Source organism: Condylura cristata, unplaced genomic scaffold (genome assembly GCF_000260355.1).
Source record: "Condylura cristata isolate star-nosed mole 26May11 unplaced genomic scaffold, ConCri1.0 scaffold00059, whole genome shotgun sequence".
In the NCBI taxonomy this organism is placed as follows: Eukaryota; Metazoa; Chordata; class Mammalia; order Eulipotyphla; family Talpidae; genus Condylura; species Condylura cristata.
The window spans coordinates 597,099-616,224 of record NW_004567160.1 but is presented as its reverse complement, the minus strand read 5'-3'; the positions used below and the strand labels follow the sequence as shown (position 1 = coordinate 616,224).

Here is a 19,126-nt window from a genome sequence, read left to right as displayed (position 1 = left end):
TCTCCAAACTCTTTGAGAGTAACCCAGAAGCTTTCCTTATAACTCCAATGGAATATTCTTTATGCATTATTGTCATGTAATTGAGACTACTTTCCCTAGTTACTGACATTAATAAGGGAATTGTGTTTAGGTTTATCTTTTACTTTTTATGTGATTTTATTGTAATTTTACATTGTTGCTGATTGTGCATTTGCTGTATTTTAACTGCATTATGTCTTAAATGGCTATTGTGACATGATCTGTAACAGTAACCTTCTGTGTGTAAAGGAATGTGACATCTCAAAATTAACTAATTTATAGACAACTCTGAAACGCTATTAGGTCATAAATGAGGAAACTATTTGTATTTGACTTGGACACAAAGTGATCTGAAATTAAGTCATAGCAAGCTGTGGATTAATCTTTTTTACCCTCTCTAATGAAATTAGACTGTAGAAAGGCAAAATGACATCTGATTGAAGATGTGATGACATGTTCTCCTGGCAGGATTGTTTATGGGGTTGTAGGACTGCTGATTGAAGCCTCTGAGTCTTTCCTTTCCTGGGTAGACAAGACATATAACAAAGAAACAGAGGATTGCTTATGTTAACCCCACATGGCTTGTGTGTATATGAAAAGTGGACAGATAGTGTTTCTTTAGAGAGATCTGCTGTGTAATGAATTCATTATGGTAAATATCCATACCGGAACATGGAACTTCTTAGAATGAGAGGATTCTGGAAAGTAGTATGTTGATATTCCCATGGAAATTGGGTGTGTTGGAGAGATAGTAAGAAACTGGAGTCACATTCATATAGGATTTGAGTTAAGGGGAAAGCTAATATTATGGGAACAATTTAGGGTCATCTTGATGAGTAAAATTATACATTAGACAATTGCCCAAATGTTGACTTCTCAGTTGTAGTAAATCGTTAAATATAAGAATAATGTTCATAGAAAACTGTTTGTAATCAATGGTGAATGGTATGCTGTATGCATATAATAGGTTAGATAGTGTTTTAAAATTGTCTTTCACTGGTCTTTTTTTCCAGATTTGGATAAATTCATAAACAACTTGGAACTCCAACTTAAATCAGAGGTGGATCAATGCATGTATTCAAACAGGTCAGTTATCAGAAAAATTAGATACTAATATTTAGCCATAATAGTGTTGGATACATACACTGTAATCATTATAGATGCTCATTTTCTTTCTAACAACCTTTGGCAACTGAATATGAGTGAAGAGAGGGAGGTTTCTGAATGTCAGGTTTCACATTCACATAGGAGGTGGATTCTACAGAAAAGATACATAGTTTCTTAGATCAAGAATATAGGGGCACAATTAAATGCTTTATATACAACAGCAATCATTTATCTAATGCTATTCCATATTTCTGCCACTCGGAATATTAAATGTACTGCCCTATTTAATCTTAACAATAACACAATAACTGTGTTGGATAATACAATAGGGTTCTCCAGAGAAACAGGACCAACATAGTGTATATACTTCATTATATCTCTCTCTAAATAGATAAAAGTATGGACGGATGGATGGATGGATGGATGCATAGATACATAGATACATAGATGATTGATAGGTAGAAAGTACAAGATACAGAGTCCAAAATTTGATGGGTTAGGTTGGCAGTCTGGAGATGCAGGGAAGAGTTGCAGTTCAAAGATAGTTGCTGGAGGAAATCATTCTGGCTTGGAGGAGGTCAGTCTTTGTTAAGGCCTTCGAGTGATTGGATGAGATTAACCCACTTTATGAAAGGTAATCTGCTTTACTGAAAGTCTAGCCATTTAAGTGTTTATGCCACTCATAAAATCACCTTCACAGCAACATTAGGAGTGATGTTTAAGCAAATATCTAAGAAATGTGACTCAGCCAAATTGACACATAAAATTAACCATCACAATTAAGTATTCTCAAAGTTCCCATTTTATAGATAAGAAAATTGTGACTTCCAGAGCAAGTACTCAAAAGAAATTATCTTGTTTTTGTAGACAAAATGTGGGAGATGGCCCCAGTGGCCTAGGGGTTAAGTCTCAGTTTTGTTTGAGCTGGAACCTTGGCCATAGAGCAACCCATATATTGTATTGTTTCTAGCCAAAATAGTTTGAGTCATTTCCTAATTGCTATTCTTCAGTTCCTGTGATTTATAAGACAGTAGAAATCTATTGTATTTGAAATAAAAATTGCCCAACAAATCTTGTCAAGCATGCATAACTACCTTATTTACCCATAGACCTAAGTAGAATTCCAAAAATATTTTCTCATTCATTATTTTAGTATACTAAATTTCCAGAATTTGAAGCAACTTTGGTAAATTCTAGTTAGTAGATAATTAAAGCAGTTTTTGTTCTCACTTCCAGGATATCTCTTTAATAAAGGTAGGGTGCTTGTGGAATATGGCTATAGAGCACTGCAGACATCCTAGGGACAAAGACCCAGAGTACGTGTTTTATAACAACTCTCACTAATCTACAGTACACGTTATCTCCTGAACGGCTAAGTTATCTGTATCATTTATTCATGTGATTCTGCTCATTAATTGTTCTCTACTTGTCAACTGCTTCATGTAAATACTGTTGTCTTCACAATGATAATATTTGTCTCCCAAACTTCTTATTTATGTACCATCTTCACAATTTTGCCTATCTTTATCGTCAGTATTATTTGCTTATTTTTAAAATTAGGTAAGCTAAAACTAAACAAAAGCCTGTATTAATTTTGCTTTAAGCAGTCTGGAGAATTTTAGTTTTGAGTTTCCGAGGGCTGCCACGAAAAGTATTACTAAAACTCAGTTGCTTAAAACAGCAGAAATTTGTCACCTTGCAGCTATATAGAACAGTAGCCTAAAATCAAGGTACTGTAAGAGCTGCAATGCCTCCCGAGGCTCTAGGAGAGAACCTGACCTTTGCTTCTTCCAGCCTCTGGTGGAAAGGGTATTCCTTGATTTATGGACTCAACATTCATTGTCTCCATCTCCTCGTTACTTTCTTATCTATGTCTCTGTGAGACTCTCATATGTGTACATATTACAAGGAAACATCAATTAATTTAAGATCCTCCCTAATATCCAAGACAATCTCCTCAAAATCACTAGCTAAATTGTCTCTTCAAAAACATTTCAAATAAGGTAACATTCCTGGGTTCAAGAAATTAGGGTGTTGACAAATATTTTGGGGAACACCTTTTAACCCAATACAGTGTATAATATTTATTTTTTCAATATGTAATTTGTTTATTTTTTAATGTGTAAACTATTAAATATATAACATATTTATTTTTTCTTCACATACTCTACTCTTTAATCCCGTATTTCATTTATTCTAATTTTTAAAGCATGTACATATTACCCTTACTTACTTTGTTCCTTTGGTCTGAGTACTCCTCCCTTCTCTTATTTATTTTTTAGATTTTATATATATTTTTTTTTAAAAGATTTATTTATTTGTGCATACAGAACTGAGGTATAGGCCAGAGACGCGGAGGGTGAGAGGATTCACCAGAGACAGAGTGGGTAGCAGAACAGGCAGATCGACAAAGTACACTGCTGAGGGGAGCAGCGGGCGGGTCAGGAGAGGTCTGCCACGCCATGTGGTCACCTCCAGGGCAGGCGGGAATCGAACTCATGCGGAAGCGGCTTTAGATTCTCAGTGCTGTGCTTTAACCCGCTGCGCCACCAGGGAGGGCCAGATTTTATATATTTTTACATCATTCTTCATTTTCATACAATGTGTGCTTTATCATCTCATCCATGTTCCCCCCAAAATTCCCATACCATTCCAAATGTGTACTGTTACCATTGTCTCTGTTGTCTTCCCACCCCTGTTTTGATCTGACTTATTTCCCCCTCCTCCAAAGAATGTCTCTGGTTTATAGTTGCCTGTTGATTTTGGTTTTTACTTTGTTATGGCTACTTCCCACCTTCCTACGTCCCTTGTTTGGGAACCAGACATTTATGTTATAAGAGAAACAACATGCTATTTTCCTTTCTCTTTTTGGCTACTTTCAATGAGCATTATCCCTTCCAACTCCATCCATTTTGCTGTGAATGGCATGAGCTACCTTTTTTTGTTGTTGTTGCTGAGTAATATTCCATTGTGTATATGTACAACATCTTCTTGATCTAGTCATTTATTTTTGGGCATTTAGGTTGTTTCCATAGCCTACCTATTTTAAATAATGCTGCAATAAATATAGGAGTGCATTTGCTCTTTTGAATTGATGTTTTTGCATCCTTTGGGTAAATACCCGGGGGTGGAATTGCTGGATCATATGGGAGTTCAATTGGTAGCAATTTGAAGAAACTCTATACTGCTTTCTGTAGTGGTTGGAACAGTTTGCAGTCCCAGCAATAGAAGAGTGCTCCTTTTTCTCCAAAACCTCACCAAAATTTGTTGTTGTTGTTTTTTCCCCCATATTTGCTATTTTCACTATAGTAAGTTAATGTCTCCTTATGACTTCGATTTGTATTTCCCTGACTACCAGTGATGTTGAAGATTTTTTTCATCTGTCTGTTGGCCGTTTGTATTTCCTCTTTGGAGAAGTGTCATTTTTGACCTTCTGCCCATGTATTGACTGGATTATTTACTTTGTTTTTGTAGAGTTATATAAGCTCTTTGAAGATCGTTGTGATCAGCTCTTTATCAATTGTATGGATTACAATGATTTTTTCCTATTTCCTTCTCCACCCCCGTAAAATGTTTCTGGGTTATAGTTGTTCATTTTTTTTTTTTACTTTATTACAATTGCTTTTTTTCCCTGCGATAGCTTTTCAAAAACCTATTTTCTTAAAAGCATGAATAAGGGACTTATTAATTCTTGAGGTTTCCTCTTATGTTTCAGGCAAGGTATTTCTTAGTATCAGTTACCTCCACTGCTTTTAACAGTTTTTTTTTTTTCATTTCTCTATTTATAATCTCTATTTTCTCTTTTGTATACAAGGCAGAATCCCTGAATGATTCAGAGTGCATTCCAAACAGTAATTGGAAATTGTGCCTGCTGCAAAATTCATGAGGTTTACCTCTGCGATGAGTGAAACCATCTGGTATTTTTCTTTTTCTTTCCAGCTTATTTCACTAAGCATGGCCCCTTCCAGAGCCATCCATGTTGCTGCAAAAGGCATGTGTTTATCTATTTTGTTTGCTGAGTAATATTCACTTGTGTATATGTACACATCTTTTTAATCCATTCATCTATTTTTGGGCATTTGACTTGATTGCACAACTTCCCGATAGTCAATAGAGCAGCAACAAACATAAGGGTGTGGGTGTCTTTTTGAATCAATATTTTTGTGTTCTTTGGGTAGATACCTAGGAGTGAGATTGCTGGGTCTTTTGGAAGCTCCATTTTTAGTAGTTTGAGAAACCCCCAAAAAGCTGTCCATAGAGGTTGTAACAGTTTACATCCCCACCAGCAGTGTAGGAGCATTCCTTTTTCTCCACATCCTCACTAAAATTTGTTGTTGCTGGTTTTTGTGGTTCCATATGAAGTTCAATATTTGTTTTATTTCTTTGAAGATCATCATTGCAATTTTTATTCAAACTTCATTGATTTTCTAAATTGCTTTTGGCAAGATATCCATTATGATAATGTTAATTATTGTGATATATCAACAGTTTATCTTTCCATTTTTTGTGTATGTCACAGGTAATCTTTCCATTTTTTGTGTGTGTGTTCTTCTAATTCCTTTAGTGATGCTTTGTAGATATCCTTGTATAGGTCTTTCAACTCCTTTGTTCCATTTATTTCTAAGCATTTTTTAGTACAATTGTAAATTATATGATTTTCTTAATTTCTTCCTCTTAATATCTGTTGTTTGTATATAGTAGGGCTACTGATTTTTGTGTATTGATTTTGTAACCTGTTACTTTACTAAACTGGTTATTGTCGTAATTAGTTTTCTGTAGATTTGTTAGGATTCACTATATATATTATGAGATCACCAGCATATAATGATAGTTTCACTTACTATTTCCCTATTTAGACTCCTTCTATGTCTTTCTTTTGCCTAATTGCCCTATCTAGGATTTCTAGGACTATATTGAAAAGCATTGGTGAGTTTGGACATCCTTATCTTGTTTCTGTATGCACAAATAAATAAATCTTTCAAATAAATCAATTAGTATATTATTTTGAAAAAATGGAAACAAAAACAACAAATTCTGGAGAGGATTTGGAGATAAAGGAACTCTCTTAAACTGCTGGTTAGAACTAGTATGAAAAGCTGTGTGGAGGTTCCTCTGAACACTAAAATTGAATCTACCATATGATTCAGCAATTTCCTTCCTAGGAATCAACCCAAAAGACCCAAGCACTAATTTGAAAGGATATCTGCACTCCTATTTTTGAAGCACTATTTATTATAGCCAAGGTATGGAGATAACACAAATGCCCAAAATAGAGCAGTGGGTTAAAAATCGTGTTACATTTATGCAGTGAAAAAATACAAATTCATGTCACTTGTGGCAACATGGATGGATCTAGAAGGGATTATGCTAGCTGAAATTAGTAAGAAGGAAAATGTTAAATAGTGTATGTTCTCATTTATATGTGGCATATATGCAAATGAAAGAAAAGGTCAAGAAAAAGTCAAAACTCACAAGCTGACCATAAAACTGAACCATACAGCAGAAGAGAGGGTGGGGTTGCAAAGCAGGAGAAGCATGAACACAAGTTAATATGATGTCCATGGGTGATAAGATGGTGGGAGAACTATGGAGACTGCAATGATGTAAGAAAAAAAATAAACTAAATATTAAATAAAATATGTGAATAAAGATGTGAACCCAGGAAGCATCTAGTGGTGCACATATAGTTACATTGTTTTGAGTCTACAGAGTCCCATGTGGACTTATATATAAGTAGCCACATGAATCACACAAACCCAAGGGATTCATTAATTTAAGTGATGGTATTTGAACTCACAGTAATCTTATGTGTGTGTGTGTGTGTGTGTGTGTATAGTGTTGGGTGGGTCTGTATGTATGTATGTATAGGGATATGAACCTCCAAATTCTGTGGGGTTCCTTTAATTGGATTGGTAAATGAACCCATACAGCCTCATGAGGTTCATATATACAGATAAGATTATGAATCCACACAGCCCCTAAAGCCCACATATAGAGATAAGAAAATGAACTTACACAGAACTGTGGTGCTCAGTTAAAGGTGTAGGGATATAGACCCACCCACCTCTGTTGGGTTTATGCAAAGGGATAGGCATATGAAACATCCTATCTCAGTGAGGTTCATATATAGAAAGAAATAAGGAAATTTAAAACAAAAATAAAAGCTCATTGTGGCAGCCAGAGGTGATCACAGGCAGGGCAGCTAAGGTGACACCACAGCAGCCAATAGCAGAATTCCAAAGGCTGGGCTGGACAGCACCAAAAGCTGGAGCAGACAATATAGATGCAACAGCACAAGGAGGCAGTGCCAGAGGATCAGAAGCAGTGGCCATCTCCCACAGCTTGCTCGACACAGGTTAGCAATGTCAGTCATCACGTCAGCACCAGTCAGCATTTCCGTTCAGTACAGGTCATCAGGGCCAGTCAGCACAGTTCAACAGGAGGCAGAGTCAGAGACATCAGCATTTGCCAACAGCAAACATATTTTAGAGACACCAGGCATAAGTTGATGGTGCTCTCTACAGGAGATTTGGCAAGTCTCTGTGGAAATTATGGAGATCTCAAAGTCTGTGGAAGGCCATATAAAAATGTATCAAGGAATCCTGATGAATCTTTTTGCAAAGGGTCTGATTAAATGAATCACACTGGCTGCTCTCTTGCTTATATCCTTTTCAGGGTCCCCACCTTTCAAGCTTGATTGGTCCATTTATAATCCCAGCTCTTTGATTTGTGCCAGTCAGGCTCCAGTCAAAATGGTTCATTTTCTATTTGCAATGGTCTCAAAATTTTTGAATGGTCTTGGCAAGAGCTCAAATTTGATTGGTCAATTTACAGTTACACTGTGGAATTCAAAAACATTAATTAAAGAGGATATTTGCACCCCTATATTTATTGCAGCACTATTTATAACAGGTAAGATAGGGAAACAATCCAAATGCCCAAAAATACTGACTGGATCAAGAAGATGTGGTATACATAAAAAATGGAATATGGGCCCTCCCTGGTGGTGCAGTGGATTAAAGCACTAAGAAGCTAAAGCCACTTCAGCATGAGTTCAATCTCTGCCCCGGAGGTGACCCACATGGCACGGCAGACCTCCCGGACCTACCCGCAGATTCCCTCAGCAGTGTACTTCATCATTCGGCCTGTTCTGATTCCCACTCTGTCTCACTTGCCCCTGCACCTCTGGCCTGTAGCCCAGTTCTGTATGCATAAATAAATATTTTTAATGGAATATTAGTAAGAAATCAAAAATGATAAGCTCATGACATTCGCAGCAACATGATAGAGCTAGAATGGATTATGCTCAGTGAAATAAGCCAAAAGGGAAATGAAATATATTGGATGGTTTTACATGTAGGTGGAATGTAATGGAAACAAATAAGGGATCAGGAAAAAATATGTAATTTAAAAAACAAAATTAATAGGCAACTATAAACAGAGACATTCTGTAGGGGAGGGGAAGGAGAAGGATCAAAACAGGGTAAGGAGGAGCACAAGGGACTATGGTTATGATGCATGGGTGAATTGGTGCTGGGAACTCTACAGAGACTACACCTGAGAGCAGAAAGTGTACATTGTACAAAAAGGAACACTGATGTAAAATATATATAAAATTAAAAAAAAAAAAACAAAAACAGAGCCCTCCCTGGCATTGTAATGGGCAAGGACGCAGCACTGAAAAAGTAGCCTCAGCCACTTCAGTGTGAGATCGAGTCCCACCCTAAAGGTGACCCACATGGTGCAGACCTCTCCTGACCTACCTGCTGTTCCCCTCAGCAGTGTACTTCATCAATCTGCTTGTTCTGCTCCCCACTCTGTCTCTGGTGAATCCTCTTACTGCCCCCGCACCTCTGGCCTGTACCCCAGTTCTGCATGTATAAATAAATCTTTTAAATTAACAAACAAACAAACTCAGATGGGCTTGTTGGTAGAGGGCTCAGCCATAGCCAGAGCTAGCTTCAGCATTGTTGGATGCTCACTGCACCCAGCATGCTTCAGTGGTCTAAGTGTGGTGGTCAAAGTGTGGTGGTCAGGGAGTCCAATAGCAGAGCTAGGACATTGATATGAGTGGCTAGAGTGCAGATGCTGCTGAAAGACCACCGGGATGGCCTGGCACAATGAAGGTCTCTCTCCTGTTACTTGCACTGTTCGGGGGCAAGCCTTGTAGCTGAACCCCCAAAGGTGAGATTGTGCCCAGGAAGGGTTTGGAAACCACTGATACTACTGCTGTTGAAGCCCATCAGTCTGGTCTTCGGTGTGCCACAGTGTAGTCCAGGCCTACACTGCCACCAGAGCTCAGAGCTATGGCCCTCAAACTTGGCTGGCATGTGGATTGGACATCAAGTCCAGCTCACTGAGGCAGACCTCAGTAAAGCCAGTCATGTCCCAGGGCCTTGAGGCACTGCAGTGCTATTGTTAATGATGCCATTGTTGTAATAATGCCATTATTATCCCAGATGGTGATATATCAATAATTCATTCTTCTTTATTAACACAAATGGACTTAAATTTTGCTTAAGATTTTGAAAATTTGGGAACTTTCAAAATTACAACTTCTCTCAAGCACTACCAGGGTTCTGTGTTATTTTCTCATACCCAACCTTCCTCAGAGAGTCAGAACTCTTAGAAAACTGCACTCTAGAGTTTGAAAGTAGCAAAGGGGGTAAAGAAGCTATTCTCTTTCTGAAAAGAGATTACAGTGACTAACTACAAAGTACTTAAAATTGAAGCTAACACATGATGTTAAAGATGAAAAGGTGATACAGAAAAGTCTGATGGTACAGTTTCAAAACAGTCATCAGATGAGCTTCTGATATCCAAAAGAAAAGTGGAATGGGGAACCGTCTTATTTCATCTTGTGCAAATTCTTAGAAATCACTAAAACTCTGCATCTGAATTCTTATTCCTTACCTCATGTCCTCTTAAGAACTTTCCATGTATATTATGTTATGTACAAAAAGAAGATAAAGCAGGATGTGTATGTGTTCTTTAAACCACGGGGATAGTTACATTCAAAATAAGAAAGAAATCAAACTCTACCTAAGAATTCTTTTTTTAAAATTTATTTATTTATTCATATAGAACTGGGGTACAGGCCAGAGATGCGGAGGGTGAGAGGATTCACCAGAGACAGAGAGGGGAGCAGAACAGGTAGATCGACGAAGTACACTGCAGAGGGGAACAGCGGGCAGGTCAGGAGAGGTCTGCCGCGCCATGTCACCTCCTGGGCAGGCGGGAATCGAACTCATATGGAAGTTGTTTAAGCTTCTTAGTGCTGCACTTTAACTTGCTGCGCCACCAGGGAGGGCCAAAGAATTCTTAATATCTTAGAATTCTTATTATCTTGACCATATTGGAAAGATAATTCTCAATGCACACAAAAATTATTTACTATTGTAATGTATAGATATTCATCATATCTTCAAATTACAATACAAGGGATACTAAGGTCCAACTTGAGAGCTGCTTTTTTTTTTTTTAAAGATTTATTTATTTGTGCATACAGAACTGGGGTACAGGCCAGAGGCTCAGGGGCGGTAAGAGGCTTCACCAGAGACAGAGTGGGGAACAGAACAGGCAGATCAACGAAGTACACTGCTGAGGGGAGCAGCGGGCGTGTCAGAGAGGTCTGCCACGCCATGTGGTCACCTCCGGGGCAGGCGGGAATTGAACTCATGAGGAAGCGGTTTTAGATTCTCAGTGCTGTGCTTTAACCCGCTGTGCCACCAGGGAGGGCCAAGAGCTGCTTTTTAAGGCATAGTTCATTTCCTGGAGAATGCATACTTGCAGAAAACAACATGCATACCCAGAAAATCCATATACCAGGGTGTATTCAATTTGTTATAATAGGTAATTATAAAGGAAATATGTGATGATATGTTTTGAGGGGATTACTGTTAAAACAATAAAACCCAAACAACTGGTCTTCTAACATATCTTTAAAAAATTTGTGATGATGGCCAAAGAGATGTAATGTTTGAAGTCTTATAATGAATAAAATTTTTATTAAGACTTGGTAAACCACATTAGATTTAGTCTATAGAAGGACAGTTTATGATAACTTGCTGAGCCAAGGACATGCTATATCTTATCTCATTAATTCAATAAGAATAGTCTATATATTCTGTCGTTTCTGTATTTTCATTTGTCAGTTTCCATTTTGGATTTTCCTGAATAATATGTTTTTCCACAAAATGAATAACTGTAGAATGAGTGCTTGCTAATCACAAGGTCTTGAACTGGTAGTATCATTACAGGCAACAATTAAACAGATAATTACAAGCAGTTAAATTGAAGCAGTAATCAAATCATTCACCAAAAGAAAAAGGCAGGATCAGATGGCTTCACAAAGAATTCTACCAAATGTTCAGAAATGAATTAATGTTTATCCTACACAAAATCTTTTTAAAAATTGAAAAAAAAGGAATACTGCCAAATAAGTTCTAAGAAGCCAACATTAACTAATACCAAAATCAAAGAAAACACACACACAAAAAGAAAATTAACAAGCCAATCTCCCTATTGAAAATGGATGCAAAAATCCTCAATAAAATCTGTGGCAATAGAATCCACCAATGCATAAAAGGAATCATTCAATATGATCAGTGGGAGTCATCCCCAGGGCACAGGATGGTTCAACATACAAAAATGAATCAATATAATCCAACACATCATCAAAACAACAACAAAAAAAAACTATATGATTTTATCAATAGATGCTGAGAAAACTATTGACAAAGTCCATTTATGATGAAAGCCCTTGAATTTCTCAGGATAAAATGAACATAACATGATAAAAGCCATATGTGACAGATCCACAGCCAGTATTATTCTCAACAGTGAAAATGTGAAGGCCTTTCCTTTAAGATCAGAAACAATACAAGGATTTTACTCTCACCACTGCCCTTCAATATAATACTGAAAGTCCTTGCCAGATCAATCAGACAAGAGAGAGACATACAAGGAACCCAGATAAGAAAAGAAAAAGTAAAACTATCACTAGTTGCAGGTGATATGATACTATTGAGAGAGAACCCTAAAAACTTCACAGAAGAACAATTCAAAATAATCGCCAGTTTAGTAAAGTAGTAGGATATAAAATCAACACACAAAAATCAGTAGCCTTCTGGCCCTCCCTGGTGGCGCAGCGGGTTAAAGCACAGCACTGAGAAACCAAAGCCACTTCCACATGAGTTCGATCCCTGCCTGCCCCGGAGGTGACCACATGGCGCGGCAGACCTCTCCTGACCCGCCCGCTGCTCCCCTCAGCAGTGTACTTCGTCGATCTGCCTGTTCTGCTCCCCACTCTGTGTCTGGTGAAGCCTCTCACCACCCCTGAGCTCTGGCCTGTACCCCAGTTCTGTATGCGCAAATAAATAAATCTTTAAAAAAAAAATCAGTAGCCTTCCTATAGACAAGCAATCAATCTGAAGAGGCACAAATCAAGAAAGTCATCCCTTCTAAAATTGAAACAAAATAAATAAATACTTGAGAATAAACCTAACAAAAGACTTGAAGGACATATACAAAGAGAATTATAAAACTCTATTAAAAGAAATAGAAGACACAAAGTAGTGGGAAAATATCCCATGCTCATGGATTGGATGAATTAACATTCTTAAAATGACCATCCTACCAAAACCAAATTACAGATTCAATGCTATTCCAATAAAAATCTCAGTGACATTCTTCAAAGAAATAGAATAGGGGTTGCAGCAAGATGGTGGCAGAGTGAGGATGCTAGACTCTCTACTTCAGGCTCACACAGAGAAATAAGCCACAAAATGGAGCTCAGGCATACATATTATGAGCATCAGCCCAACTAAGGGCACCCTGGACTCACTAGATCAAGAATAATTGAGGGAGACTCAGTGATTGAGGAGCTTCCATTGGGGAGTTCCAATCCGGGAGCAGCCAAGCATCTTGGAAGTGCCTCAGATGGGAGGCTTGCTACTCTTCTATCCCCTCCTACCCACACAGCCAGTGTGACTAGAGTCCTGGGGGTAAAGAGCGACAACTAGACTCCATTAATAGAGCCCAGAAGGTAAAGAGAGTCTGCTCGGCACATAGAGCCCAGGAAGTAAAGAGAGATGGCTGGTGGCTGAGGAAACTTGGAGGCTTGCAACTCTTCTGCCTGCTTCCCGACCTCACTTGCACAACCAACCAGTAGAGTCCAGAAGGTAAAGAGAGACTGCTCCACTGGCACAACCACCTGGAGGCTTGCAACTCTTCCACCCACACCCCCCCCCCCCCGCAACAAAATCATTGAAAAGAGCCCAGGTGGTAAAGAGAGAGGGTTCTGTAGCTAGGTCCACTGGTGGCTTGGCAGTGATGGCTCGGTGGTTACAGAAAGAACCTGGGGCAGCAGAAAGCTACAAAGATCAATGGGTGAGCAAGTGAGAGCAGCAGTGCTGACACTGTGGGGCTGGCTGTCTGGGAGACTAGCTGGGGAGCCTTCCTTTTGACACTCCCCTCCCTTCCCTTTCCAGAGACCTGTATGAATAAGCCAGTCCTGAAATCTTACTAGGAGAAGTCTCTGGTCACCTAGTTACCAAAACAAAAATCACAAGCCACACTCACCAGAAACCAGGTCTGCTGGACAGTCATAAGGAGGAGCATTTTTGCGAAAGCCCTTACATTGGAGGCCTCTAGTTACCACTAATCCCTGTGGTGGAAAGAAGCCCCAGGAGCTCCTTTACTTGCCCAACTACCTAGGGAGGGAGACTAAAAAGAAAGTCAAACGAAACTACAGACTCTGGGAAGGCTATTCTACCCAGTCCTAAGTTGCTCCCCAAGGGACAAGCAAAAAGCCAAAAGGACTAGCTAACTGAGAGCCATCAGACATCTGAGAGAAAATTCTCCTCTACCTATGGATGTGTTTGTTTCTTGTTTGTTCATTTGTTTGGTTCCTGTATTGTTCAGCTGGTAGGTTTCTGTGTCCTCCTTTTACTCTTACCCTGGTTTTGTCTTCTCTAAGCTTTCCCCTTCCCCTCCAATATAATTATTACTATGGTCTCTTTTCATTTTCTTTTTTAAAGATTAATTTATTTATGTATACAGAACTGGGGTATAGGCTAGAGGCACAGGTGTGGTGAGAAGATTCACCAGAGACAGAGTGGGGAGCAGAACAGGCAGATCAATGAAGTACACTGCTGAGGGGAGCAGCAGGCAGGCCAGGAGAGGTCTGCCACGCCATGTGGATCACCTCTAGGGTGGGGATTGAACTCATGCTGAAGAGGCTTTTAGCTTCTTAGTGCTATGCTTTAACCTGCTGCACCACCAGGGAGGGCCCCTCTTCTCTTTACTTACCTCCCCTCCATTTCCTCCTCCTTTTCCCTTTCCCCCATTTAACCTTCAGGTCCATCTATCATCTTCCTTCTTGTTTCATTTCTGTATACTACCCTTTCCTGTAAACCCACATCTCACTCCCTACTCCCTTTGAACTCCATTGTCTTGCTGAGACACACCTAGAAGAAGCAAAGAGTTCAACAGAGAAAATCAGCCCATCCAGGCACTTCTCACAGGCACCTCCCAAAGACTAGGACTCATTGAGTTACTGGAAGAAACTGAACCCTACAATAGACCCCTGGCTGTTACTGGCTGAGAGGACAGAACCAATTTTATACAGTGGAGGCTGGAAAAGCAGGAGATCTTGAAACAAAGCACAGCTCAGAACATTTTCCACAACTGAAGTGTCTGGACATGTACCCAGCCACAGAGGTTTAGTCACCATGCAGACATTCACACAATAGCAAGAATAATTAGAAATCATGCCCACCAACAACAGGTACAGAAGTACTTAGAACAGGAAAGAAAAAAAAAAAAGCCTAACAGAAAGAAGAAAAACACAAGTGATAAAGCAAACCACCAGCACCACCACCACCCCGGAAATAATACACCCCAGAGAGAAAGTCGTTCCCAGAAAACATTATCATGGAAACAGAAGAATTCTTCCACCTAACAAAGATTTCAAAAAGTCCATGATGGAAATAATTAAAGATTACAAAAAGTCCATGATGGAAGTAATTAAAGAACAAGTAGAAAGAGTTAAAAATTCAATCAATGAGCTGAGGAACAGAGTAAAGGAACTAGAGAATAATAAAAAACAGGTGTGGGGACACAAGAACTCTGGGAAAAGCCAAGAAAATAGAATAGAAGAAATGGAGGAATGAATAAGCATTCTTGAAGATTCAAACATAAAAAGAACAAAAAAGAGGAAAGAGAACTAACTACAGAGTAAAAAAAAAAAAACTGACAAGACAATTCGAAAAATATCAGATGTGATGAAGGAAAGAATTATAAGAATCATAGGCATCACAGAGGACATAGAGAGAGAACAAGGAACTCAAACACTGTTCATGGAGATAAATGAAGGGAATTTCCTAAACATGAAGAAGGAAATGAAAATAGAAATACAAGATCCCAGAACACCAAACTAACACAATGAAAAGAAAGCCACAGCAGGACACATAATAGTAAAAGTTTCAAAGGTCCAAGACAAGGAAACAATAATGAAGTTATCAAGGGAGAAGAAATGGGTAACATTCAAGAGAAAACCAATCAGAATGACATCATACTTCTCCAAAGAAACACTACAGGAATGAAAAGAATGGAGAGACGTATTCAACAAACTTCAAGTCAACAAATTCCAAACAAGAATACTCTACTATGTGTAGCTCTCCTTCATCTGCAATGGAAAAATAAAAACTTTCCATGAAAAACAAAATCTCCAGAAATTCCTCACTACTAAACCCAAACTACAAAAATTACCTCAAGGAACCCTAGAACTAAAACCAACAGAGGAGTGAATAGGAAAACTAAAACAAGTTAAGGAAAGAATCACAAAAACAGCAAATAAAATGAAAAATACAATTTCCAATATATTAATATTAACTCTGAATGTAAATGGTCTAAACTTACCAATAAAGAGACACAGAGTCACAGGTTGGATAAGAAGAAAAAAAAAAAAACAGAACCCAACCTTCTGCTGTCTATAGGAAGCATACTTAACTACAAAAGATAAATATAGGTTGAAAGTAAAAGGATGGAAAACAATACTACAAATGAATGGACCAAAAAAAAGGCAGGAACAGCTATACTCATATCAGGTAAAATAGACTTCAAACTAAAAATATAAAAAGATATATAGATGTTCACTACATTATGATTAAAGGCATAATACATCAGCAAACCTTAATAATCATCAACATATATTCACCAAAATACGTAACAGAATTATCATCTCTGAAAACAGACATTAGAGAGAAAACATACATGGTAGGAGATTTCAACATACCACTCTCACAACTGGATAGATCAACACGACAAAATATAGGCAAGGACACAAGAGCTCTAAGCAAGGATCTAGACCTCATAGGCCTAGCAGACATCTACAGCACACTGCACCCAAAGAAAGATGAGTACACATTCTTCTCAAATCCACATGGATCATTTTCCAAAACTGATCACATACTGGGACACCAGACAAACATTAAGAGATACTCCAAGGTCAAAATCATATCAACTATTTTCTCTGACCATGGAAGCATCAAACTAGAAGTAAATCACAAAAAAAGGAAGAAAAGAACACTCCTACCTCATGGATATTAAAATACACATTACAGGGATATCAGTGGATCAGTAAGGAGAACAAGGAAGAAATTAAAAACACCTTGAGATGAGTGACAGTGAGATCACAAACCTCCAGAATGTATGGGACTCAGCAAAAGCAGTTATAAGAGGAAAATGTATAGCAATACAGGCATACATCAAGGAATAACTGGAAAAAAAAAAAAAAACTAGTATCTCACCGAATAGAACTGGAAAAGTTCAAAAAACAAAACAAAACAAAACAAAAAAACCCACCCAGACACCAGTAGAAGGAAGGAAATAATAAAAATCAAAGCAGAAATAAATAAAATAGAATTTGGCACTCCCTGGTGGTGCAGTGGGTTGGAGCACCACACTGTGAAGCTAAGCCAAGCCATGGCTACTTCAGTGTGAGTTCAATCCCCACCCCAGAGGTGATCCACATGGTGCAGCAGACTTCTGTCTCACCAGCCGCTCCCCTCAGCAGTGTACTCTGCCGATCTGCCTGTTCTGCTCCCCATTCTGTTTCTGGTGAATCCTCTTGCCACCCCTGCACCTCTGGCCTCTACCCCATTTCTGAATGCATAAATAAATAAACTCTTTTTAGAAAATAAAATAGAAGTTAAGAAAACAATTTCAAAGATCAGTGAAAACAAGAACTGGTTATTTAAAAAATAAAACAGCCAGGCTCACAAAAAAAAAAAAAAAAAAAAACAACAGGAAAAAACACAAATAAATAGGATCATAAATGAGGAGAAATCACAACAGACACTGCAGAAGTCAAAATAAGAGATTTCTATGAACAGTTATATGCAAACAAGTTTTACAATCTAGAAGGAATGGACAAATTCCTACAATTTTACAATCACCCAAGGCTCAACAGAGAAGAAATAGAACACCTAAACAGGTCAATTAAAAGCAGTGAAATTGATAGAGTAATCTAATCTTTGCCCCCAAACAAAAACTGAGCACCAGATGGCTTTACAAATGAATTTTACCAAACTTTGAGAAATGAACTAGTGTGTGTCCTACAGAAACTCAAAAAATTGAGAAAGAAGGGATAATAACAACCACGTTTTCTGAAGCCAGCATTATATTAATACCAAAACCAAACAAGGACAACACACACACAAAAAGAAAACTACAGACCAATCTCTCTAATGAACACTGATGCAAAAATCCTAAATAAAAGCCTAGCTAATAGAATCCAACAATGCATCAAAAAGATAATACACCATGACTAAGTGGGATTTATCCAGGGGCACAAGGATGGTTAAACATTCAAAGATCAATTAATGTAGTCCATCACATCAAGCAAAAGGAAAATAAAAACCATATGATGATCATATCAATAGAGGCAGAGAAATCATTTGACAAAGTCTAGCATCATTCATGATAGAGATATTTGAAACATTTGGGATAGAAGAAACATACTTTAACATAATAAAGACCATATATGACAAACCCATAACCAGTATCATTCTCAATGGTGAAAAGCTGAAATCCTTTCTTTTAAGGTCAGGAACAAGACAAGTATGTCCACTCTCACCACTGCTTTTCAGTATAATACTGGAGGTCCTAGCCAGAACAGTAAGGCAAGAAAAAAAGCATATAAGGAATCCAAATAGGAAAATAAGTAAAACTAACAGTGTTTGCAGATGACATGATAATTTACATGGAATCCCAAAAGCTCCACAGAACAACTTATCAAAATAATGAAACAGTTTAGTAAGGTAGTAGGATACAAGATCAACACACAAAACCAATAGCCTTCCTATAGAGAATTAATCACTCTGAAGAAGAAATCAAGAAAACCATTCCCTTTATAATTGAAACAACAAAAAAAGATCAAATACTTGGAAATAAACCTAACAAAAACTGTTCTACAAAGAAAATATATTTTAAAAATCACATTGTTAAAAGAAATAGAAGAGGACACATAGAATGGAAAGAGATCCCTTGCACTTGGATTGGAAGAATGAACATCATTAAAATGGCCATCCTACCAAAAGCAATTTATAGATTCAATGCTATTCTAATAATAATTTTAATGACATTTTTCAAAGAAGTACAAATAATACTGATGAAATTCATATGGACCCACAAAAAACCTCAAATAGCCTAGACTCTTCTGAATAAGAAAGAAAGGAATGGAGGTATACACTCCCAGACTTCAAACTATATTAAAAAGCCATAATAATTAGAACTGCATCGTATTGGAACAAGAAGAGACAAATAGACCAGTGGAATCAAATAGAAAACCCAGATATAAACCCACAGCTTTATGGACAGCTCATCTTTGACAAAGGAACAAAGAATATGCAATGGAACAAAGAATGTTTGTTCAACAAATGGTACTGGGAAAGCTGGGCTATTATGTGCAAAAAAAAAAAAAAAAAGAAAAGAAAAA

At 37.9% G+C, this 19,126-nt stretch overlaps 1 protein-coding gene across 1 annotated transcript in view; it reads left to right on the top strand.

The window, feature by feature from the left end:
• The first annotated feature begins 1,031 nt into the window (after positions 1-1,031).
• The window catches only part of KLF8 (Kruppel-like factor 8), a 73,711-nt gene continuing 55,616 nt past the window's right edge, over positions 1,032-19,126 (top strand). Inside the window, exon 1 of the mRNA XM_004695317.2 lies at positions 1,032-1,104. Coding sequence (XP_004695374.1) covers positions 1,087-1,104 — 18 coding nt within the window. The 5' untranslated portion in view covers positions 1,032-1,086. The remainder of the gene's footprint in view (positions 1,105-19,126) is intronic.